Source organism: Pelophylax lessonae, assembly GCF_965119305.1.
Source record: "Pelophylax lessonae genome assembly, chromosome: 4".
Taxonomy (NCBI): domain Eukaryota; kingdom Metazoa; phylum Chordata; class Amphibia; order Anura; family Ranidae; genus Pelophylax; species Pelophylax lessonae.
Window position 1 is genome coordinate 448,114,575 of NC_138771.1, and position 25,737 is coordinate 448,140,311.

The following is a 25,737-nucleotide window of genomic DNA, read 5'->3' on the forward strand; positions in this document are numbered from 1 at the left end:
GGGAAAGGGTTTGGTCAGTGCTTGGTTTTCATATTAGCCTGCAAATTTCCTACCACTTCAGCTATGTCCAGGGCAGACTAAAAGCCAGGCTATTTGTAGTAGTTTAAAAATTAAATAAACAACTGCGCTAAACCAACCAAATAAATGTGAAGCTGCAACTTCAAGTGTGACTGTCACCTTAAAAGAAATATATATATATATATATAAGTTGCGCTATAAAGTGAAATACATATGTGATAATGTAATGATGTGATAAAGTCCAAATAGAGTCCAATATGGGTAAAACAGCACGTCTGATGAAATATTCTGTACAGGTACCGCTTACCAAAGGTGAATAGTATATAGGCCCAAAATACTTCAAAAGATCCACAGGAACCAGATATCAATCGGACTCCGTACGTATAGATGGATCTCCTCAGTGTTGGGTATTCATGTGGAATAAATAAATAAAAAACGCCATAGCGTAAAACCACAATAAATTGAATAAAACACCCCAAGTGATGGGAATATCAGGAAAAGTGTTGGAGTGTAGATAGAAGACACACCACCTCAAATCTTGTGAAAATACTCCTTACTAGAGTAATAAAACTGTGCAGAGAAGAGAAAGGACCTCCCCCAGTAGGACTGCAGCTTACCAAAGACAAACCATATAAAGCATATAGGTCCCAATCGTGTCACCAAAAAAGGGGGGCTGACATATGAATGCCCTTACCAGCTCCAGAAATTGAAAGGCAGAAAAGATCCAAATCCGACTGAATACTTCAACTGTTGGCACAGCTCCAGATATATGTCAAAGCAGATCAAACACTTCCAATAGGGACGCTAGTAGAGGCTCGGCATACAGGGGGTATCAGCCATGAATAAAAGAGAGGTAGACCATAGCGTAAAACCCCACAAACAAGTTTATTAAAGAAAGGGCAAACACTTCCAAGAATGAAGATCACAATGGTCAGAAGAGGAAAGTAAATGAGCCGCCGGCCGGACGGCTCCACTCGCCCGTTCCTTCGTGAGACTGTAGCGTATGGGTGACGTCAGCACGCCGTGAACTGACGCGTTTCATCAGAGATGATGTTCTCAAAGGTTTGCCCTTGTAAGTGTTTGCCCTTTCTTTAATAAACTTGTTTGTGGGGTTTTACGCTATGGTCTACCTCTCTTTTATTCATGGCTGATACCCCCTGTATGCCGAGCCTCTACTAGCGTCCCTATTGGAAGTGTTTGATCTGCTTTGACATATATCTGGAGCTGTGCCAACAGTTGAAGTATTCAGTCGGATTTGGATCTTTTCTGCCTTTCAATTTCTGGAGCTGGTAAGGGCATTCATATGTCAGCCCCCCTTTTTTGGTGACACGATTGGGACCTATATGCTTTATATGGTTTGTCTTTGGTAAGCTGCAGTCCTACTGGGGGAGGTCCTTTCTCTTCTCTGCACAGTTTTATTACTCTAGTAAGGAGTATTTTCACAAGATTTGAGGTGGTGTGTCTTCTATCTACACTCCAACACTTTTCCTGATATTCCCATCACTTGGGGTGTTTTATTCAATTTATTGTGGTTTTACGCTATGCCGTTTTTTATTTATTTATTCCACATGAATACCCAACACTGAGGAGATCCATCTATACGTACGGAGTCCTATTGATATCTGGTTCCTGTGGATCTTTTGAAGTATTTTGGGCCTATATACTATTCACCTTTGGTAAGCGGTACCTGTACAGAATATTTCGTCAGACGTGCTGTTTTACCCATATTGGACTCTATTTGGACTTTATCACATCATTACATTATCACATATGTATTTCACTTTATAGCGCAACTTATATATATATATATTTGTAGTAGTTATATTCCCATGGGAAACCCAGTAGATGGCACATGATATAATCGTTTTGTACTTTTCTCGATGTAGTCTAGACAGTAAAGCTCTAAATTATCGATCAATACCTTAATCCTTGATGAGGAGCTATGTCCAGGGCAGACTAAAAGCCAGGCTATTTGTAGTAGCTATATTCCCATGGGAAACCCAGTAGATGGCACATGATATAATAGTTTTGTACTCTTCTCTATGTAGTCTAGACAGTGAAGCTCCTAACTGCACCACTTAAAAAATGCTTGTTTAGTGTGTGAGGAGATACTTTATAAACCAATGAATGCAGGTAATTTTAATATACAAGTACCTCAGGAATTGTATCAGGAGTGTTTTTTCAGCTTTTAAGAAGATTGCTTGATATGATTTGGTGCACTACTACAGTGTAGTTGTCACTAAACACTGTGGTGTTTCCTGGTGATTTTTTTTGTTAGTAATGCTTATTACTATGTTTTTCTCTACATAATTTGATCATGACAAGTGTTTTTAAAGGGAATTTTTTGAAGACTGAAACGTGGATGCTGCCATTGTTGATTAAAGGTGCAAGCTTCAAGACTGTTATTCATACATTGCTTTACTACTTAGTGAGTTACTATTTGTAACTAGAAAAGTTGGGTACTTCTGACCTGCAAACTTTTTCAGTTCAGAAACTCGCTACTTAGGGAAGCTGATCTAAGGATCACATCCCCACACCTTACACCAAAAAGTCAGCAGTGGCACCTCCTTTATTTTTATAGCAACACGTTCCCATAACTGTGTACTGCAATATAATATATATATATTTTTTTTTTTTTTTCCAAGTAAATGTTACTGAAATCAACTCAAAGCATTTACAAGAGCTGGGATCATGGAAGCTGATGGATATTATACCAGTTAAGACACATAATTCTCCTGATGAATTTACTGAGCTTGACTTGTCTTATTATAACAACCTCAGTGCTGCTTCCATGGCCATGGCTAAACACCTAAGCACTTTTATGAATAGCCACGTCTTCACTATTTGTTGGGAGAGGCAAGCCAAGATTCTTGCTGAGAATTACAGTGCCGATTTCTCTGATGAAAGTGAAGATAACGATGATGCGGAGTTCACAGTTGAAGCCATAGTTGAGGAACTCTTCAATCCATGTTTTGAAAACTGTAAGAAAATTTACAATGACCTTAAATCTGGACAAGTGACCTTTGAAGTTGTGGACAAGTTTTTAGCAGATTTCAAAGGCAATTATGAAAAGCTGGAAAAGGAGCTTCAAGGATTGTGTCACTTGGGAGTCAAAGATAATGAAAGATGGATCTCAGACCGTGTGAGGCAGATTGAACAGTATCACCAACTTGATGTAGCCTTTCGTTCTGCAGAGGTCATATTTGAAATAAAATTGTTTTTCAACCTGAATGGAGACTTTCAAACTTTAGAAACCCTGCTGCAATTTGTAAGTAAGACACCCTAAATAAATATATTCTTTATTTAATTAGTAAGCATTGTTCATGTGGCAGTGATAAAGGCAAATCCAGCATGTTTATGAAGTATTCACTGTGATCCTTTAAATTAGAACTATGGGCATACGGGAAGTGAGAGGAAATCCCTGCAAATTAAGGGAACTCCTTGGAGACCCCCAGGTCACCAGAACTAGTGTCCACATTGGAAGATATCCCCTCTATTACTTTTTTGGCAATAACCCAAAATTTGGGATTTTCTTTTACTCTCACTTTCAATGTTATTGGCAAACAGCACAAAAAAGGGTCAATCTCCTTAATGGGGGGCATTGGATTAACTATCTGAGAGAAGGCTCCTCATGTAGCTATAAACTGTGCCATCTCTAAACAGGCTGTAGACTAGAGTCTGACAATATACTGCATTGAGTCCTCATAGATCTGTAACTAAATTATATAATCTCTCATATTAAATTGCTCCAACTTCCCCCCAATTATCTAGCAGCTTTCTCTATTATGAACAAAAACATGTTTCACAAGAAAGGGATTTGTTAGGGGTGATATTGTGCAACCATGTGTAAAGTGTAGCAAAAGCCACATGTGGCTATATTCCACAGCCTAATTTTTAGGTATCAGTATGATAGATTTTTTTGTGACGTCAGCTACATAAGTAATTATTTATTTATATATTCTAGTTACTCTATGTATGTAATGGCGCAGTGTGGTCATCTGAGAAGCATTCTCTGAGATTTTTATTCAATGAAAGTGAAGTTTAAATTCCAGCAGGTTAGGTGTGTGGGGATAAGCATATCACCTCCAGGTTTTTCTTTATTGTCTTTTCCCACAGCAATGACACAATTTTAGTGGATATACAGGCCGTTTCCTAAAGTGATTGGAAACCCTCACATAACCAGTGAAGTGAACAGCCCTCAGATTATACATAGAGATGAAGCAAATCCTCCTACATAGGTTTTGCTTGTTTATCTGCAGCCTTCTTTTGCTTTCACCCCCTTCAAAAGGGCAGAAAAGTGTTAAACTCTTTCTTCATCTGTAAGGAGCACTGAGGAGGGGGCGGAGCGGCTGCAGTAACAGTGTGTGAGAGCTGATTGGAGGAAAGGCACACACCCGCACCAACACAGCAGAAGAACTGTGTTCTGAATAGACAAGCTGTCTGCTGAGCTCTCCCCCCCCCCCCCCCCCAACACATATTTATCTCAAGGAACACATGCTGATAACAGAGGAATTAAGCACCAGAGAGAAAACACACTTTGGAGAGAGACAAGACTACAAATATACTGTATGTGTTTTGCTCAGATTCCATAACTGAGGTTTACAACCACTTTATGTATTTAGTATAATTACTTGCAGTTTTTTAACTTATCTTTTAGGCTGATGACTTTGAGAACTATAAACAAAAGCCTCTATCTTGTATCAGCAAAGAAGTAGTGAAAACCAAAAAACTGCTATCAGAAATTAATGAAAAACATACTGCATGTCTTATGGAGGTCTTGAAAAGAAAAGAGCTTTTCCTCTGGGTTAAAGAAGAATTAACAGGTATGTCCAACATACAATTAAATGTACTCCCCTATACACCCACCTAAAATCGTTGTAATAGTTTTGTTTTTACATTTTATGGATGACTGCAGAAAAAAAATGGATCCCTCTGTTTCCCTGGTTACCTTTGCACACTAGCCTGCTTCTCATGTTGTGTTAGTGTCAAGTTGTGTCAAGTTATTCTGAAAATACAATTTATTAATCGTACATTACAGGAAACAGGGTGGCATTCTGGAACCAATAGATTATGCTGCCTTGAGGAAATAAGACATTGGAAAACAGGAGCTATGAGGCCTTAGTGTTTTGCTTTTTGTCCTTTGGAGGACAAATGTCCTCTCTCTGCTCTGAGAGAAGAAAATCACTTTATTTTTTCTCTTTTATATTTTATTCTCCAGACTTTTTTTTTTAACGAACAAGATTCTTTAGCTGCTCTAGAGCCACTGGGGCTCACTTTGGCAGCTTCTGGATTGGTTGCTTCTCAGTTCTGCCCTGTAGGTACAATAATGTGGCCCTTTGGGCATTGGACTCTGCATTAGGTGCTTACTTAGGCATGTAGTGGAGTGTGTTAAGTTAGCCACAGGGTGATCTACAGGTCTAGGACACTTGCTCGTAAAACCCTATCCCTAAAGATAACCTTAGGGAGTATGCCCACCAGGAAGGCGAAGATCACTGGAGTGAAGATATGCTGGATGGGGCTTTGTACCTAAAATCCTTCATGGCTGACTGGGAGAACTGCAGCATATGATACTGCTGTAAGTCAGGGAATTCACCCATTTGGGAACCTGGGTGTGCAGCACTCTAGTCCTGAGGGGATAAACAAATGGTCACCTGAAAAGTCTGGTTAATTTTTCATATTTGGTGGCATTTTTGAGTCACCGGTCTGTTTTCACACCACTATGCCTGCACTTCCAGACAGATATACTGCACAATCTATCTTGATACACAATCGCTTGGACCCAGTATTCACATTTGCAGGCCTCACCATCTTCTCCCCAGCAAAGTAAACCACTGGATGTTTAGGGGCTCTCTGCTGCTTACAGTGACTGGTCACAGAAGGCCTACCCCTTCCTATTCTGCAGTATATAATCAGGAGTGACTTTTTCTTTTTACTAAGGTTCCTGATTCTTCAAGCCTGGTCCTGGATTGTATGTAAGCACATTGAGGGCCCTGTCCCCATCTAAGAGGGTCAGAAAGTGGGGAAGAGTGCTGGCTGCTGGGGGACTGAGAAATGTATAGAGAAGGTATAGCTGTTTATACTACTTCTAGACAAAACAAGCATTTAACTCTTGCAGTGCAGAGAGGAACCCACTGCAAGAGTTAATATTTATTTTTCCTGGATTTTTGCTGAAAGTAAAGCAGTTGTATCTGTTGCAAAATAATTAAATCAAAGAACCTAAAGATAATAACTGTTAAAGTAATTGTAAAGGTTATAATGGCTACTCCCCCCTACCTAGCAAGCCTCTTGATATGGAGTGCTCCTGAGGGAATGCTCCCGAGCCACACTCCTGTAATTGAACAGTGTACTTTCACACACAGATCGTGTTTCGGACACCCCACTCTCTCCTCATTGGCTCACTGGCTGAGATTGACAGCAGGAACCAATGGCTCCTACTGCTGTGTGGGCCAGTGAGGATAGAGAGCCGCAGCTCTCATGCACATCGCTGGATTGAGATGGGATGGGGCTCGGGTAAGTATAAGGGGGGGGGGGAGCTGCACCCAGAAAGTTCTTTACCTTAATACATTGGGGTAAAAAAAAAACTCTACCTTTAGAACCACTTTAAGACCACTCAAACTTGTATTTAAAATAAATTAACTATTGCAGTGGCAATAATCTGTCACTGATGTTTTATACATTTCCTTCAGTCTTGCTGATTTGGTGTTTAAATTTACTGCTGTGTGGTCGCTCCAAAGAGATAGATTGGGCACAACACTTTCTTGTAGAGTCCAAACATATTGCTAACAGCTGTACAACCAGTGACAGGGTTGGAAGTTTGGAATCCAAGCCACCTCCTAGGAGACCTGGGCACATGCCAGAGGTGCCTGGATCTGCAACCCCAATTCCAAAGAAGTTGGGATGCTGTATAAAATCTACATAAATGCAAGATTTGCAAATCTCATAAACACGTCATTTATTTACAATAGAAAAAAGAAAACATATCCAGTGTTTAAACTGAGAAAATGTAACCATTTTAGAAAAAAAAAAAGGTAATTTTGAAATTGAAGGCAGCAAACACATCTCAAAAAAGTTGAAACAGGGCAAGTAAAAGCTGGCAAAGTCTAACCCCAATTCCAAAAAAGTTGCAACAGGGCCATGTTGAGGAATGAAAAAAGCGGGGGGGGGGGTGACGGAATGACGGAAGGTGGCGCTGCCTGGGGAAAGGATGAAAAGGAGGCAGACTAGGCTATGTCTGAATAAAGTGCTAATGCTTTCAAATGGAATAGAATACATGAATAAATAGATCCTGCCATTGCTAATAAAAGCTGGTGAACAATAGATAAATAATAAATGATATATAACTAAATATAAATAAAAAAAAGTGACTAGTGCAAGTAAAGTGTCCTTAGGTGACAAAGGGCAAATAGCTCCAGATCAGTGGGTAATAAATAAATAAATAAATATATATATATATATATATATATATATATATTTATTGTGATATATATATATATGTGATTATATGTGACACTATGTATGGTGAATGGTAGTACCTGACAGTTAAATACATGAATACATTGAAAGTGCTCCAATAAATTTTAAACAAAGGGTGAAGATCCAAAAATAAGTAATCGTGACTGAGTGAAATTAAAATAAATGGTGGGTGGTGAATTAATCACAATAGAAAGTTCATTTAATCATGCACATCCGGTTGGCGGGATCAATACTTGTGCGGTATCTCCAAGAGTATACTAGGGGGTGGTGTGAAGGTCGAGTGCTCGTGATCCCTCTAGTAATTGTTGCACTCACCAGACAGACCCACCCCACACAGGGGTATTGGGCCAAGTTGTAATCAAGGGGTCCTCTAGGGAAGTACCCGGTCCCAGATGGTACTTCTGGATTCCCAGGTCCTGGGTGGGGGTCTGACTATTCCTCAATCCCAGCTATCCTCAAGTATTGGGGTAGGGTGTGTCTCATATAAAATAAACAAGGGGGGACCAATAGTGTAATAGTGTTGGTGGAATTTTTATTAAAATACTTAAAACAGGGTCTTTATTGTGAGCTTCCAAAAAGTGTCTGGAGAGGCTGTGTTTTGGGAATCCATTTTTGATGTTATTGATATGTTCACAGATTCTCACAAACGGGGGTCTGGTAGTCCTGCGACATATTGCATCCGGCATGGACATTCTATTACATAGGTAACATGGGTGGAGTTACACGTTATAAGATCTTTGATTTGAAACTCCTCCCCATTCCATCTAGATTTAAATCTGGTAATTTTCCTCAGTTGATTCTTGTTGGTTTAGCATGGTAGGCAGCGATTGTATCTGTGGAAACCTTTAAAGTCCTATCTGATTTTAATATTGGCCATTGCTTTTTAATTATGCATTCCGTGATTCTGAACTGTTTGTGAAATCTGGTAATAAAAGCCAAGTCGGTGGTACTCCTTCAAGGAATGTTTTTGTCCAATCGGACGACTATATATGCCTATGGGTGCATTTTGTATCTGTTATATGAGGTGCTATTAAGTGCCTGGTGTCTAACGTCCCTCTCTGACCATTTGTGAGAGATCGGAGGGGTCCTGTGTACCAGGCCTTGGTCGAGAAAATATGATGTTGTGCATTTCAGTACAATGTCTTATATTGTTGAGTTTCTGGCCTTTATTATTATTTGTGCCTTTTTCAGTATAATCTTATTATGCACATTTCCTATGTGTTTTGTTTCTACCATGTATATTTTGAAAAATTTCTAATAAAAATTTATTGAAACTATAAAAGCCAAGTCGGTATGGGTCTGCCTTTTATCTGATTGTTTAAATAATAGTTCCTCTCTCCTCATGTCCTTCACTTGATTTTTTACTTTTACCATTTCGTTCTTGTCATATCCCTTCTCCTCAAATCTATGGGTCAGAATGGCTGCTTGTAGTTCATAGTCCTCAATATTGTCACAATTCCTTCTTAGTCTTACAAATTGTCCCTTGGGGGATGTTTTCCTTCCATCTTGGATGGTGGCAGCTAGAGGTGGGTATGTACCTGTTTCTATCCGTAGCTTTAAAAAAGTCTTAGTCCGTAAAAAATTATGTTCTTTAAAAATCTGTAAGTCTAAATAATTTAGACTTAATTCTATAACGATTGTTGAGTTCTTGAAAAAAATCCTGAAGGGAATTCTCTGAGCCTTCCCATAAAATGATGATACCATCTATGTATCATTTGTAAAATTTAAGGTAGGGAATATCTCTTGCGTAGATCAACTCATCCTCCAGCATATCCATAAATAAATTAGCTACGCTAGGTGCGTAGCGTGCCCCCATCGCCACGCCCTTCATTTGGAAGTAAAAATCTTGATTATACCAAAAGTGGTTATTGCTCATGGCTAAATCCAAACCTTCTAAAATATATTGAGTTTTGCTTTGTCTGAGGTCAGTCCTCTCATGAAGAGCTTTGGATACACCTTCCAAGCCATCGTGTTGTTTAATACTCGTATATAAAGAGTTGGCGTCGATGGTTGCTAGGATGCAGTTGTCCGAGATGTTAATGTCCCTCAATGCCTTAATCAGTTCTGTGCTGTCTCTGAGATAAGATTTACCCATCCTTACTAACTGCTGTAGGAATTTATCCAGGTATTCCCCTAGTCTCGAAAAAAGTGAATCCACACCGCTGGCAATGGATCTAACCAGGGGGTGTTTCCAAGTTCTTATGAATTTTAGGTAAGTAGTAAATTACTGGTGTTATACAGGAATCAGATTCAAGGTATTTAGCTTCTTTATTATCAAGGATGCTATCTTCTTTCCCTTTTGCCACATAAGTTTTGAGTTTCTTCCTATATAGTTTGGTGGGGTTCCCCCGTAGTTTCTCGTAGGTGCCTTCAACTTGTAACAGGTTTGATATTTCTTGCTCGTAGTCTTGCTTCTTTAAAATGACAAGGCCACCTCCCTTGTTCGCTGGACGAATGACGATACCTTTCTGTTTCTCAAGCCTCTTAAAGGATTTCCATATCTTATTGTTATCTTTAGAGTTTTGTAGGAGAGAGTTATTTGTACGCCAAAGGTACGTATTTGGGGGTGGGCTATGCCCTCTAATATCAATGCTTATTGGCGCGTGGTCCGACCAGGTGGCGGTGTGGATACAAGCATCAGATACCGATTGCAACAACCATTTGTCTACCAAAAATAAGTCAATTCTTGAATACGTATTATGCCTTGGTGATAAAAAGGTATAATCTTTTTCTTTCGCGTGGCTGCACCGCCAGGCATCGTATAAGTCGTGTTCATGGAGAAAAGCTTGGAGGGATTGGGATCCTCTTCTACTGGATGAGGTAGAGTCCAGCACAGGGTCAGGAACAGAATTAAAGTCACCGCAAAAGAGCAGGTGACCCTTTTGCACCGCTGTAGCTTTTTTGTATACTTTGCGAAGAAAGGTGAGTTGGCGTTGATTGGGGGGCGTAAAGATTGACCAAGGTCACATGAACATTGTCTATGGAGCAGAACACAAAGGATGTCACAGTTCTGCGTCAATGCTGTTTTCCACAACGAGACCCTCTTAACTGGATGATTCAGGCCTCTGGAGTTGAGGGACAGGATTCTGAAAGGCATTGTGGTGTGCAGGACGTGTTGGGTAAGGAATGTGACTCACGGTTTGTGGCTCTGCAGTGTCCGGCTTGCTATCCAGAAACGTCGAGGTGAAGTCCGAAGAAGAAGGAGGCACTGGACGTTCGTCTTCTGATCTGGGCAGCTGGCGTGAAGGAGTCCGTGGGTCGGGTAGGACCCGGGAGTTCTGTTGGAAGGCAAATGTATACAAAAGGGACAAAGGGGGGAAAGAAAAAGGAAAAGGGGCAAAAGAAGGGAGAACAGAAAAAAAAAAAGGCAACAAACAAAATTAAAGCTGAGTCCAACAGCAAGGGCTGTTTCACTGTTGAACTTGTGGGGGAAAGTCATTTGCAGGAGCCGTACTGGATCCAGGGAATATGCGGAGAGGTCGATGTAAAGGGACATCATTTCTGTCGGTCACCTTGACGGTTGGATTGCCTCTGCTCCCTAGGTGGATAGGCGGCAGCAGGAGGTGGAGGGTGGCCGTCCGGAGATGGATCAGGGATGATCCCCCAAGTGTGAAGCAAGTGCATCCCTCTGGACACTGAGGAGATGCTGTGCTGAATTCCATTGTGTTGTATTAGCAGGGTCGCCGGGTATCTCCACTTATATGAGATCTTGTGGTTATTCAAGGCCTTTGTAATGGTTTTTAATTGTCTCCTTTGTTGGAGGGTAAATTGGGACAAGTCCGCGTACAGCTGTAGATTTTCATAGGGTTGCGGGAGAGAAGGCAGCAGCCTCGTTTTAGAGAGGAGTTGTTCTTTTACTTGGTAGAAATGTATTTTCATAAGAACATCTCTCGGGACGGTGTCATCAAGGTGCCTGGGTTTTGGAATTCTATGGATACGATCTATGGCCATCTCCATAGGTGTGAGGCCTGGTAGCAGGGTAGATATGAGGTTATGAGCGTATTCCTGCAGGGCTTGTGGTAGGACTGACTCTGGGACCCCCCGGAGCTTCACGTTATTGTGGCGTGAACGGTCCTCTAGGTCCGCAAGTTTAGATTTGACCCATAACATATCTTTAGATTGGTGTTCATATGCGTCAATCAGCTCATTGACAGTGCTGGTGCATTCCTCCATCTTTTCTTCCACATAGTGGACTCTATGATCAATGCGTTGAATATCATGTGAGCATTTCTGGACCAGGGAGAACAGATTAGTCATGAGAGAGGATTGTAGTAGCAGCATCATCTCTTTTAATGTGGAGTCCATGACAGGCTGACCCGTGGTAGGGAAGGCTGCTATTGGAGATGTGCTAGCTAATTCTGCCAGCAGGGGGCCGAGATCAGTGGTAGCTGTTGCGGCCTGGTGGCTGGGTGAGTCCAGCCGCATCCTGGCTTTAGCCGGGCTACCCGAGGTCGGGGATAAGGATGTGGGGTCCCCGTGAGGTGATGTGGGGGGATCACCTTCCTGAGGCCTGGTGTCCGAGTCAGGGAGGTCAGTGTAGTGAGCGGACGAGCGCCCTGTACCTTTAGTGGCGGCACTATCTTGGAGGATCTCATGCGGTTTGAGGAAGAAGGCCGTCAGCGTCTTCGGCCGGTATTCTTCTTTCCTCTTCCGGGAAGACATCGCGGGTGTCTGCGGAGGGTCTGGATATAGGCTGATGAGGTATGGAGGGTTGATGTCCCGTCGTTTCAGGCAGTTTCCCTGGTCCTCGGCTCTGAGCTCAGAGTCAAGCAGCCATCTCTGAGCCCGCGCAAACCACGCCCCCGTTATCTTTAGAGTTGATTTCCAATTTTCGTAAATCCTCTTCCACCATTTTCCTGAAGGCCCCCATGCATTAATTTCCAGGAACTTTTGGGTTGAAAAGGGAGTTGTTTCTCAAGCCAGTGTGTTGGAATTCTGGATCCTGGTGGGTTGGACAGGAACCTTTTAAGCTAAAAAAACTTTTTGATGTTGAGCTTTCGCATGAATTTCTGTAGGTTAATGTACATTTCGAATTTATCCAAATCCTTAGTGGGAGCATATTTAAGGCCTAGATCCCATATGAGCTCTTCTTTAGAAAACTCTACGCCACTCAAATTGAAAATTCCTTGCCCTAATACTTGTGTCTTCTTTTTCTTCCTCCCTCCTCTCTTACCTCTGGTACGTTTTCTTCTTCTTATTTTGTGTTTCGGAAATTCTGTCTCGTATAATCTTCCTGGTATTGTCCTCTCCACTGACCTGGATAGCCTCCTCCCCCTCTGTGATGGTGGTACCCTTAAGGGCCTCTCCATCCTTGTCGCCTTTGTGGTCGGTACCAGCCTTGATACCTGGGTGGTGGTTGTCTTCCTCGGGGTCCACCCTGGAAAAAAACCCTCTGATCTTCATTGGGCATTCTGTCTCTCCTCTCTCTTCTTGGGGTATAGGGTTCTGACCTCCTTAGTGGGGAATATTGGTTATTGGTGGGGATGTTGTATCTGGGTGTGCCTGGTGAACTAGGTCTAGAAGTCCTATGGGGTTCACCCCTATCTAGTGTGAATGGGTTCATCTGAGGTTGCATGTTCACTCCTCTTAAGTTAATATTGGGTCTAAATGACAACTCGCGTGGTGTCCTATTCACTGGAGTCTCCAAAATTCCTACATAGTCTTCCACATCTGGGGTGGTTTCCCTGGATTCAAACCTAATGGGAGGTTGTGGAATATCCATTTCCTCATTCCCAGACTGCCACTTGTAGACTTTCTGATTTTTATAATCAGTTATGTCCCTACTGAATTTTTTCTTCTTAATCTGTATTTCTCTGTCGCTCATTGACAGACGCAGTCCTCTTTGATTAATATCAGTAGGGTTATACTGCCCCCTACAGGAGTAGGACACTAGGCAGGAAAAACGTTCTGGCCACACCTTAGGGGCAGTCCCAGAGGGTATATCCTCTCTCTCCCTGCTACAGGATGTCAGTTTTTTTCTGCCTAGTCAGGAGTAAGGACCTAAGTTCCTTGCTGGGATCTCTGGTCCTGGCAAGCTTTTTTAGATAAATCTTTTTAGTTAAGCTTTTTTCTCTCCAGTTTTTGTTCCTGTGAGATCTTCAAGCAATTATGCTGGAGCTGGGCGACGGGCTGGATGTTGAGATCCAATGGTCACCCCAGCCAGCCTACGAGCGCGTGCAGGCCCTAGCTCCGCGCTGGGTCGGCCGCGACATAGTCCCACTGGACGGGGACTGGGCCCGCGAGTCAAACGTCTCGCCAGGTCGCCTACGACCAGTCAGGAAACGGAGTCGCGGCGTCCGTATTGGTCGACAGCCCCCCCAACTCGGTGGAGAGGGGTTCTGTTAGGAGTGGGTGCCCGCCTGTTCCGGTATGGTGAGTAGAATGTTCCCCCTCTCCCCCTGTCGGGGTTTGGGAATAGATGCGGGCCCCTCTGTGGATGGTCGGACCCTCATGATCCGGGGTTCCCCTCTATCCTGTGACACACTTCACATATCTCCCCCTTGCTAGTGTGAGTTGGTGAATAAGGTATACCACTCCAGGAGACTTGGTTTGGGAGCTGACAATCTATAGGAGTCTGTCACTGTAAGGAAAGCATGCATTGCAAAAGGACTAAGGAATCCATGACTGATGCGGTCAGGGATGGAGACAGGGCGCCGCTGGCGTTATTGTTGAAACAGTCGTGCAGAGGGGTGATACTATCAGGCACCTACCTATCGCACGGGAGTCCTCTATTAAGCGATGCAGCTGCACGCCGCCATCATTCCGCGGGCCGCGCGGGGCCGCCATTTTGGCGTAGCCTAATGTCTCCTGTATGGCGGCGGCCATCTTGGATACACCCAGCTACCTCGAGGAGTAGCGGTGGGAGTGCCGGAAGGCGTGTAAAGGGACGGAGTCACCTCCTTTACCCGGGTAAATCGATCCACAAGACTTCCTGTTCTGTAAGGACAGCGCTGAGAGCAGTTCGGTGGAAGCTTCTGTGCATCAGGTGGTGAACCCTTGGGGTCTCTCTCTCTCTGTGGGGGTCCGAAGCAGGTGGCACTGAGGGGCGCTGTTGCGCTGGGAGATTACATAAAAAAAAAAAAAAGTTTTTCTTTTGCAATCCTTGTTTGCTGACAGGTGTTCCTGGATTTATCATGGACCCTGCCACACATGTATCCCCACCTGATCCCCTCGAGGTGGCCGCAGGACCCTCCAGTTCTCCACTTACTATTGATGCATTGTCAGCGGTTTTGGAGTCTTTTGTATTCCGGGTGGAGGTGGCCTGTCAGGGACGGGGGGCGAAAAAGCGACCCCCGCCTACCCCTATTTCGTCTGACACTTCAGATACAGATTCTGAGCCTGTCGCGGCGGCTGCAGGTCCCTCTTCTGGGGCTAGTGCCTCGTATCCCATATACTCGGATAGCGAGGAAGACATTTCTGCCTCCGCTATAGCGCAAGATGAAGCGCTGGTAGATGCACTGATTGTGTCTGTGCGGGAAACCTTAAGACTTGAGCTTATACCTACGGAAGCAGTTGATACTGAAATTGCTTTTGGTACTCGCAAGCCTACCAAGATGGCAAAGGTGTTTCCTTTGCCCAAATGTTTTCAAGATATAATTAAGGAAGAATGGGTCCATCCAAAACAAACCCCTGGTATGTCCAAATGGATTGCTAGGCGCTATCCGTTTGAAGAATCCCTCCTTAACAAATGGACGGTACCACAGTCGGTGGATTTACCGATTTCCAGACTAAATAAAGCTACTGTTATGCGGTTGGAAAACGCTCCATATTTTCCCTGGTAGGGTCAGCCTTTAGGCCAGTGTTTACCATTGTTCTGGTTTCACAAACATTGACAATGGTACAAGGGCTACAGCTTGTCTGTGATGCCACCCTGGACACCGCTCCATTGTGGGGGCGTGTATCGATCTCGGCGGTGGTCCTCCGGCGCATGTTATGGTTAAAGTGCTGGTCGGCGGATTAAGCTTCCAAAAGAGCTTTGGCTGATCTCCCCTTTCAAAGGGATTGCTTGTTTGGTGCTACCTTGGATGAGATTATCAAGGGTCTCATTGGAGGCAAGAGCACCTTTCTACCACAGGCTACGAAGGGGAAGGGACCTCGTTGCAGACGGGGACCTTCTTTTTTCGTTCATAAAAAGTTTTTTCGTTCCTCTGAGGCGAGTGATAAGGCGAAGTCCTCCAAAAACCCCCCAGGGGGTTTCAAAGGGGCCTACGGCCGCATCACCTTGAATGCGCCCGATCTCGTCTGATCTCGGAAGCTAAACAGGGTTAGGCCTGTTTAGTACCTGTATAAGAAACCGCCTGGGAATACCAGGTGCTGTAGGCTTAACGCTGGTCGGGAAAACAAAGATTCGGTTCTTCCAGACCTGAAAATAAGACCACTGCAGCCTGATGGTGCGCCCCCACCCATATCTGGGGTGGGGGGACGTCTTCACCGGTTTCCGGGCCCGTGGCTTTCCAGAATTCCAGACAAATGGGTTTGCGAGGTCATACGGGCGGGATACAAGATCGAGTTTTCGATCATTTCCACCGGGGCGGTTCTTCCCTTCCAACATACGACTATCCCCGGATCGCTTAAAGGCTCTGCTGGGGGCAGTGACGGACTTGAAACAACAAGGAGTGGTCCGGTTCCTTGGGGAAAACGTTTTCAGGGGTTCTACTCTAACCTGTTCACAGTACCCAGGAAAGAGGGCAAGCTGCGTCCAGTTCTGGACTTGAGGGCGCTCAATTATTTTGTCCGGGTGCAAAAATTCAAAAGGGAGTCCATTCGCACAGTGGTGGCCTCCCTGCATCAGATGTTTTTTTTTTTTTTGGCGTCCATAGACATCAAAGATGCCTATCTTCACATTCCCATTTATGCAGGACATCAGTGTTCCTTCACTTTGCTGTGGGAGAGAACCATTATCAGTTTGTGGCGTTACCCCTTGGTCTCGCCTCTGCTCCCCGGGTCTTCACAAAAGTGTTTTGACCCCAAATTTGGCGCTGTTGCGACAGCGGGGCATATCGGTTCTAGGCTACCTGGACGACCTTCTTCTCCGTGCGGAGTCTCCGCAGGCTCTGTTGCTAAACTTGGAGATCACCATGATCTCTTTGGAAGAGTTTGGGTGGTTGGTGAACCTGCAGAAGTCATCCCTGGTCCCCACCAGGAGACTGGACTATCTGGGCCTAACTTTAGATACATCCTTGGCAAGAGTGTTTCTCCCGGCGGAGAAACTCCAGAAGATTCAGTCGACGACTCAGTTGTTATTATCTGTCAACTGGCCTTCCCTTCAGACTTGCATGAGGGTTCTGGGACTGATGGTGCCTTCTTTGGAGGCAGTACCGTTTGCCCAGTTTCATACCCGAATTCTCCAAAAGGAGATTCTTCTCAAATAGAACCGGAATCCCGATTCCCTGGACAATCGGATCCGGCTGAGCGAGCGGACCAGGGAGTCTCTGGTTTGGTGGCTTCGGTCTCCGATGCTCAGTCAGGGGAAGTCATTTCTCCCGATCTATTGGACGATTGTCACCACGGATGCCAGTCTATCCGGGTGGGGTGGGGTTCTCGGCAGACTATCTGCTCAGGGGCTCTGGTCCCTGGAAGAATCCAGGTTACCGATAAATGTATTGGAACTGAGAGCGATCAGACTTTGTCTGATTCACTGGACCGAGCAGCTCCGGGGCAGCCCGGTGCGGATCCAGTCGGACAATGCCACGGTCGTGGCTTACGTCAATCACTAAGGGGACACCAAGAGTGTTCTGGCGGCCGTAAAGGTGGCCGGCATCCTTCGCTGGGCGGAACAATTGTTCCAGCCCTCTCTGCGGTTTTCATGCCGGGGGTGGAAAATTGGCAGGCAAATTTTCTCAGCCGTCAGATTCTGGATCAAGGGGAATGGTCCCTTCATCCAGAGGTATTTCACCAATTGTGCCTTCATTGGGGCACCCCAGATGTAGATCTGTTGGCATCTCGGCTCAACAGGAAGGTGCAGAGGTTTGTAGCCCGCTCCCGCAATACTCAGGCGGACACCGCAGACGCGCTAGTCGCTCCGTGGGGGCAGTACCAGCTACTGTATACCTTCCCTCCTCTCAAGTTGCTGCCGAAACTTCTCCGCAGGATTGAGGTGGAGGGAATTCCAGTCATCCTTATGGCTCTGGACTGGCCTCATCGGGCCTGGTACGCCGACTTGGTCAGGCTGGTCGCGGACGCCCCTTGGCGACTTCCTCTCAGGGAGGATCTGCTGTCTCAGGGACCGATCTTCCATTCTGCTTTACGATCGCTGGCTTAACGGCTTGGCGGTTGAGAGCCAGGTGCTGAAGGACAGAGGTTTGTCGGCTTCAGTTATTCCTACTCTGATTAAAGCGAGGAAAGCGACTTCCAGAAAGGTCTATCATTGCACATGGAAGTCTTACATTGCGTGGTGTGAATCCCTTGGGTTCCCTCCACGTTCTTACTCGGTGGCCCGGAGATTGGCTTTTTCTGCAACAGGGGGTTGAGCAGAAACTGGCCTTGAGCACTATCAAGGGTCAGGTTTCGGCGTTAGCAATCTTCTTTCAGAAGCCTCTGGCTACTCAGTCCTTGGTGCGGAATTTCATCCAGGGGGTGCGGCACCTGGCTCCGCCGGTGCGCGCGCCCTTACCGCCCTGGGATCTTAATTTGGTGTTGTCGGTTCTTCAGAAACCTCCCTTTGAAAATATCAGGGAGATTCCCTTGCTTACTTTATCCCAGAAGGTGGCCTTTTTGGTGGCTATCACTTCTGCACGCAGGGTGTCAGAACTGGCGGCATTGTCCTGTCGTTCCCCATATCTGGTGGTTCATAGGGATAAGGTGGTTCTTCGTCCGAATCCATCCTTTCTTCCTAAGGTGGTTTCAGAATTTCATCTAAATTAAGATATTGTACTACCTTCCCTGTGTCCTAAGCCCAGCCATCCTCGGAAGTTTGCGTTACACTCCTTGGATGTGGTTCGGGCGATCAGGGTATACTTGACTATTACGGACTCGTTTCGTAAGACGGATTCACTTTTTGTGATCACGGATGGCCCTAGAAAGGGGTTGCCTGCATCTGCCGCGACCATCTCTAGATGGATCAGACAGACGGTGGTACAGGCTTATTCTATTAAGGGTCGGGTTCCTCCTTTCCCTGTTAAAGCGCACTCCACTCGGGCGCTTAGTGCTTCCTGGGCCTTCCGCCATCAGGCGTCAGTGGTTCAGGTTTGCAAGGCGACTACCTGGCCGTCGGTTCATACCTTTACAAAATTGTATAAGGTTGATGTGCTGGCATCGGCGGCAAGGTTCCTGCAAGCCGCTGTTTGAGGAGACCGTTGGTCTACCTCGAGAGTTTGTTGGGTTTTTCACTTGGGTCTCATCTTTTTGCTCGATGAGTCCTTGATGCTTCTGGTTGGCTCCGGTTGGGCCTTCTGGATTGGATTTTGATTTCTGTTATCCCACCCCTCATTTGTGGCACTGCTTTGGGACGTCCCTACTGATATTAATCAAAGAGGACTGCGTCTGTCAATGAGCGACAGAGAAAATTGGATTTTTGACTTACCGTAAAATCCTTTTCTCTTAAGCTCATTGACAGACGCAGTACCCGCCCCTCTATTTTTGAGTTGGGTTGGGTTAAATTCTCTGACACTGCTTTGTGACATAACTGACATCCTGTAGCAGGGAGAGAGAGGATATACCCTCTGGGACTGCCCCTAAGGTGTGGCCAGAACGTTTTTCCTGCCTAGTGTCCTACTCCTGTAGGGGGCAGTATAACCCTACTGGTATTAATCAAAGAGGACTGCGTCTGTCAATGAACTTAAGAGAAAAGGATGTTACGGTAAGTCAAAAATCCAATTTTCTGAGTCATATTTGGCAATAGAGGTCTGGAGTTCTTTTTATTTTTCTTGGTATTCCCTTAAATGTGCGAAAGGTGCCAGTAAGTTTTAAGATTGGTAATGTGCATCTTAATATTCCTCAGTTTAAATTTCCTCCTATTAATGATAAGCGATAATATGTCTGTTTCGCATCTATTGAAAAAGGTATACCAATCATCCATGAGGAGCCTATCCTACAGTCCGTCATTAGGATTAACATCCCACCTGAGCCTCCTGGGTCTAATTTTTTCTTTGACATACATTTCTAATGTAACACCACCCACGTTACCTATGTAATAGAATGTCCATTCCGGCTGCAATATGTCCGCAGGACTACCAGACCCCTGTTTGTGAGAATCTGTGAAAATATCAATAACATCAAAAAGGGATTCCCAAAACACAGCCTCTCCAGACACTTTTTGAAAGCTCACAATAAAGACCCTAGTGGGCTGTTTGTTTATGGCATTGACTCTATCAAGGGCCATTGGAGAGGAGATAACAAGACAATTAGACACTTTAGAAACTTGTTGGATTTACAAATTAGACACTTTACAACTCAGAGGGTTGAATATTGACATTGACCTCAATTGCTTCATTTCTAATTTATAGTTTGATCTCATACCTCCTCTCCCCCTTGACTTCCTTAAGCAGCTTTATTCCAGACCCTATTCTCTTGGGACCTTTCTGGGTCTATGCACATTCAGGCCTATCCTTATTCTAGTCCTCATATTTTACTTTTTCCATGTTTTCGGTTTTTAATACCTTTCTCCCTTAGGCCTGCTGATGAAGGCCCTTTCTATGTACTTTTAATTTACCTACTGCGATTCTCCATTTCCTGATACAGAATATTACCCACCTCCTGTCTTTGGCTGTTTTTTCCAATGGATAACTGCCACTACTTTTTACCCATCCCCCCACGAGAATATGGCCTCTCAATTTATCTAGGACCTTTCTACCTATTGGTCTATGTCCATTCTTCATTACTCTCTAGTCTTCAGCTCAGTATAGGCCACCCCAACACTCCCCATCTATTCTTCATTTTTGAATTTTGCACTTAATCATCATCTGTGAAATTCACACTACCCTTCCACCCACAACATTTATTCAATATTTTTTTTTCATGAATTCCTATTACCAATTTTTATTTGGATCTTCATTCTATTTTTTACCCCTCCTTTGGTTAATTTTTACCATCCACTCTTACCTATACATTTATTCTTTTACCATTTTATACATTTAATATTCTTCAATATTTCTATCCACTTTCACCTGTTTTTTCCTTTTATGACTCCTATTTTTATACAATTTATTTTATGTGTCTAATGTAATTTGTTGTGGATACCATTGTTTTAAAGTTCCTAATGTTTTTAGTATTATATGTATGCTGTACGGTTTACTACACGGAGCCACCGATATTTATTCCTTAACGCCAATTATAAATGATATATCATCAATCTTGTATCTGATTCTGGCTACATCTATTAGTTCTGGTTTCTCATATGTATTCGTTGTAGTTCCGCAAGTATCTGTAGCGTCCTGTTGCTAGGTTACCGCAGCATACATAAGGAAGTGGAATGGACGTGAAGTGACGCTGCTGAGGACGTCTTATGACGAAACACGTACAGCGCCGTCACGTCACTTCCGGTTCTGGACCCTTGGAACGCACTGTGTTTCGGATACAGCTTACCACGCTCGTTTTTCATTTTGCTATTGTGTGAGTATCCTGTTTAAAGTATTTTAAAAAAAAGTTCCACCTACGGTATTACACTATTGGTCCCCCCCCCTGTTTATTCTATATGAGACACACCCTACCCCAATACTTGAGGATAGCTGGGATAGTCGGGCTATCGAGGACCCCCACCCAGGACCTGGGAATCCAGAAGTACCATCCGGGACCGGGTATTTCCCTAGAGGACCCCTTGATTACAACTTAGCCCAATACCCCTGTGTGGGGTGGGTCTGTCTGGTGAGTGCAACAATTACTAGAGGGATCACGAGCACTCGACCTTAACACCACCCCCAAGTATACTCTTGGAGATAAGGCACAAGTATTGATCCCGCCACCGAATGTGCATGATTAAATGGACTTTCTATTGTGATTACTTCCCCACCCACCATTTATTTTAATTTCACTCAGTCACGATTACTTATTTTTGGATGTTTACCCTTTGTTTAATATTTATTGGATCACTTTCAATGTATTCATGTATTTAACTATGTCCGGTACTACCATTCACCATACATATGGTCACATATAATCACCTATAGATATATATTTATTTATTTCCCACTGATCTGGAGCTATTTGCCCTTTGTCACCTAAGGAGTATATTGTTTGTTTGTGCAATTCCTAGCACTCAGTCACTATTACTGGGCACACACACGGGTCTGGCCCAGACCATTGCACTTTACTTGCACTAGTCACTTTTTTATTTATATTTTGATATATATAATTTATTATTTATCTATTGTTCACCAGCTTTTATTAGCACTGCCAGGATCTCTTTATTAATGTATTCTATTCCATTTGAAAGCATTAGCACTTTATTCAGACATAGCCTAGTCTGCCTCCTTTTCATCCTTTCCCCAGGCAGCGCCACCTTCCCTCACCCCCCCCCTTTTTTTTCATTTATTGATATAACCTTTGGGTTATATTTGAGGGGGGCTGCAGCTGGTCCTTTTTACCTTAGTGGGGAATCCACCCTATTTATCATGTTGAGGAATGTTGTCTTAATCTTCTGAGCATAATCTGCTCTAAAACCAGAATATATCTTTCAGCATTGATGGTGCCTTTCCAGATGTGTAAGCTACCCATTCCATGCACACTAATGCACCCCCTAGACAGTGCAAAATAAAATACTGAGCAAAGAGTCTTTTGGTGAAAAAACAATATGACTGTGCCCACAACAAAGTCTCTGATGTAAGTGAATTAGTGATATCTTCCAATCTTGCAATCTTGTAACTGCAAACCAACACCACGTGATCCAAAATGCTAGGGGAATATGTTAACCCCTTACCAAATTCACTTTAGATAATAGAGTGTCGTGATCAGAATTCTCAGTGGTAACGGTGTCTGGTGTCACCTGGTGGTAGATAGGATTCTTACCAGATAGTGATGGAGGGCAGGCATGGGACCAGAGAACAGGTGTATAACTTCCTGGATAGGGACGGTACACTGAGTCGGCTCCAACTTGAAAGTAAATGATGCACTTCCTTCCACAACAGAATATGGGGTTCGCATGTACAACCAGTGGTGCCTATCAAATATGTAATCCCCCAAGGAAGAAAGACCACCAATAGTGCATTAACCTTGACACACAATTTTATTAAGAATGTCAGACCTACAGTACAAAACAGAAATACTTTTTTCATATTACAGATCAAGAATTGTGAACTTTGAGGCCTGAAATGACCTTGTCACTATTTCAGTCAAAATCCTTTAGGTTTCAAGGACACATTGCTTAATTTGTTAAACTTGTTTAGCCACTATCTACACGTCTTTGAGATAAGAAGCTATGTCATCTGTCCCCATAGGAGATTGTATTTGGTAAACTTTGAATAGAATACTCTGGAGAGAAAAAACAACTACATTGTTTATCCCAAGTGAGATATCCTGGAAGAGAGGAGCTACAAGACAACAGATCTCAAGGAGAAAGCAATTAAATGGGTTACTCAATTACCAGACTATTGTTTCAATTCTGGGAAAGTCAAATACTGAGAGCCCTCAATAGGGTTCTTTCACACGGCACGGTCCGTTTTTTTCTATATACATAGTATATATAACTGTATACAGTGCCTTGCGAAAGTATTCGGCCCCCTTGAACTTTTCGACCTTTTGCCACATTTCAGGCTTCAAACATAAAGATATAAAACTGTCATTTTTTGTGAAGAATCAACAAGTGGGACACAATCGTGAAGTGGAACAAAATTTATTGGATATTTCAAACTTTGTTAACAAATAAAAAACTGAAAAATTGGGCGTGCAAAATTATTCAGCCCCTTTACTTTCAGTGCAGCAAACTCTCTCCAGAAGTTCTGTGAGGATCTCTGAATGATCCAATGTTGACCTAAATGACTAATGACTAATGATAAATAGAATCCACCTGTGTGTAATTAAGTTTCCGTATAAATGCACCTGCACTGTGATAGTCTCAGAGGTCCGTTTAAAGCGCAGAGAGCAGCATGAAGAACAAGGAACACACCAGGCAGGTCCGAGATACTGTTGTGGAGAAGTTTAAAGCCGGATTTGGATACAAAAAGATTTTCCAAGCTTTAAACATCCCAAGGAGCACTGTGCAAGCGATAATATTGAAATGGAAGGAGTATCAGACCACTGCAAATCTACAAAGACCTCACCGTCCCTCTAAACTTTCAGCTCATACAAGGAGAAGACTGATCAGAGAGGCAGCCAAGGGGCCCATGATCACTCTGGATGAACTGCAGAGATCTACAGCTGAGGTGGGAGACTCTGTCCATAGGACAACAATCAGTCGTATACTGCACAAATCTGGCCTTTATGGAAGAGTGGAAAGAATAAAGCCATTTCCTAAAGATATTCATAAAAAGTGTCGTTTAAAGTTTGCCACTAGCCACCTGGGAGACACACCAAACATGTGGAAGAAGGTGCTCTGGTCAGATGAAACCAAAATCGAACTTTTTGGCAACACTGCAAAACGTTATGTTTGGCGTAAAAGCAACACAGCTCATCACCCTGAACACACCATCCCCACTGTTAAACATGGTGGTGGCAGCATCATGGTTTGGGCCTGCTTTTCTTCAGCAGGGACAGGGAAGATGGTTAAAATTGATGGGAAGATGGATGGAGCCAAATACAGGACCATTCTGGAAGAAAACCTGATGGAGTCTGCAAAAGACCTGAGACTGGGACGGAGATTTGTCTTCCAACAAGACAATGATTCAAAACATAAAGCAAAATCTACAATGGAATGGTTCACAAATAAACATATCCAGGTGTTAGAATGGCTAAGTCAAAGTCCAGACCTGAATCCAATCGAGAATCTGTGGAAAGAACTGAAAACTGCTGTTCACAAACGCTCTCCATCCAACCTCACTGAGCTCGAGCTGTTTTGCAAGGAGGAATGGGCAAAAATTTCAGTCTCTCGATGTGCAAACTGATGGGGACATACCCCAAGCGACTTACAGCTGTAATCGCAGCAAAAGGTGGCGCTACAAAGTATTAACTTAAGGGGGCTGAATAATTTTGCACGCCCAATTTTTCAGTTTTTTATTTGTTAAAAAAGTTTGAAATATTCAATAAATTTTGTTCCACTTCATGATTGTGTCACACTTGTTGTTAATTCTTCACAAAAAATTAGTTTTATATCTTTATGTTTGAAGTCTGAAATGTGGCAAAAGGTTGAAAAGTTCAAGGGGGCCGAATACTTTTGCAAGGCACTGTATATCCACATTGTTTTTACTGCTACTAAATGTAAAACATGTAGTATCTGGGTAAATCAGTCATTCCTAATCAATATATATCGTATTAATAATATATCCTTATTAAATGGTGTTTCCCAGACCCAATCCTTACATAGATACATGACGGAAATATCAGATGGCCCACGCCTGTACCATGAGAATATGGACAGATTCTCATATTGTTTTTATTTAATATTACTAAATGAAGAACTTATCGCATAATTTTAATATCCAATATACTGGATGACTTGTAGAGGTGTCGCCCAATGACCTCACCAGTTAATGGTTAAGTAATCCCAACCAATGGGGATAAAGTTCCTTCTTCTGGGTTCGGCTTATTGTCATTTTTTACGGCCTTTTGTTTAACACAAAATAAAAAGAACCCAGATGTGAGATGGGACACACACACAACGCAACAACACTTCAATACACTTCAACACACGCTACTACGTCCATACTCATACTCACCTATACATACTCCATCTTTCTCCATCCCTCACCTGAAACTCTGAAGGAAGCCAGACGAAACTCCGCCCTAACCCGCCACTATTTTGGGAAAGGCAGCCATTTTAAGGACTCTGGTAATGACCATTTTAGGCTAGCAGCCATTTTAAAGTGGTAAATATCCATTGCTGATTATCTGATTATTACTTACTATTGATTATTTCCTTCCTTATATGTTTTGAATTTTATGCTAAAGGGTAATGAAATTACAGTCCCAGTCGTATTAACCATATGTGATTTTTCTCTAAAACTGATTTTTGGTTTTCTACGTTTTTTTTATTAGTACCAATTTTCGTGCAATATTAGCGAGTTAGTCTCCCGTTTTGCATAGAGTGACTGTTGGCTGCGCAATTCGCAGACAATTTTGGTCTGATTATATAGAGTACTTGTCTATGATAGTTTCTACTATACCTGGGAAAAAGGTAGTCTTGCTTTCTTTTTTTTACTTTTATTACTTATTATTCGCTTC

At 43.4% G+C, this 25,737-nt stretch overlaps 1 protein-coding gene across 1 annotated transcript in view; it reads left to right on the forward strand.

Annotated features, from left to right (window-relative positions):
* LOC309553784 (E3 ubiquitin-protein ligase RNF213-like) overlaps positions 1 to 25,737 on the forward strand; it is a 678,906-nt gene that overhangs the window by 223,623 nt on the left and 429,546 nt on the right. Inside the window, exons 17-18 of the mRNA XM_082255197.1 lie at positions 2,664 to 3,286; positions 4,676 to 4,841. Coding sequence (XP_082111323.1) covers positions 2,664 to 3,286; positions 4,676 to 4,841 — 789 coding nt within the window. The remainder of the gene's footprint in view (positions 1 to 2,663; positions 3,287 to 4,675; positions 4,842 to 25,737) is intronic.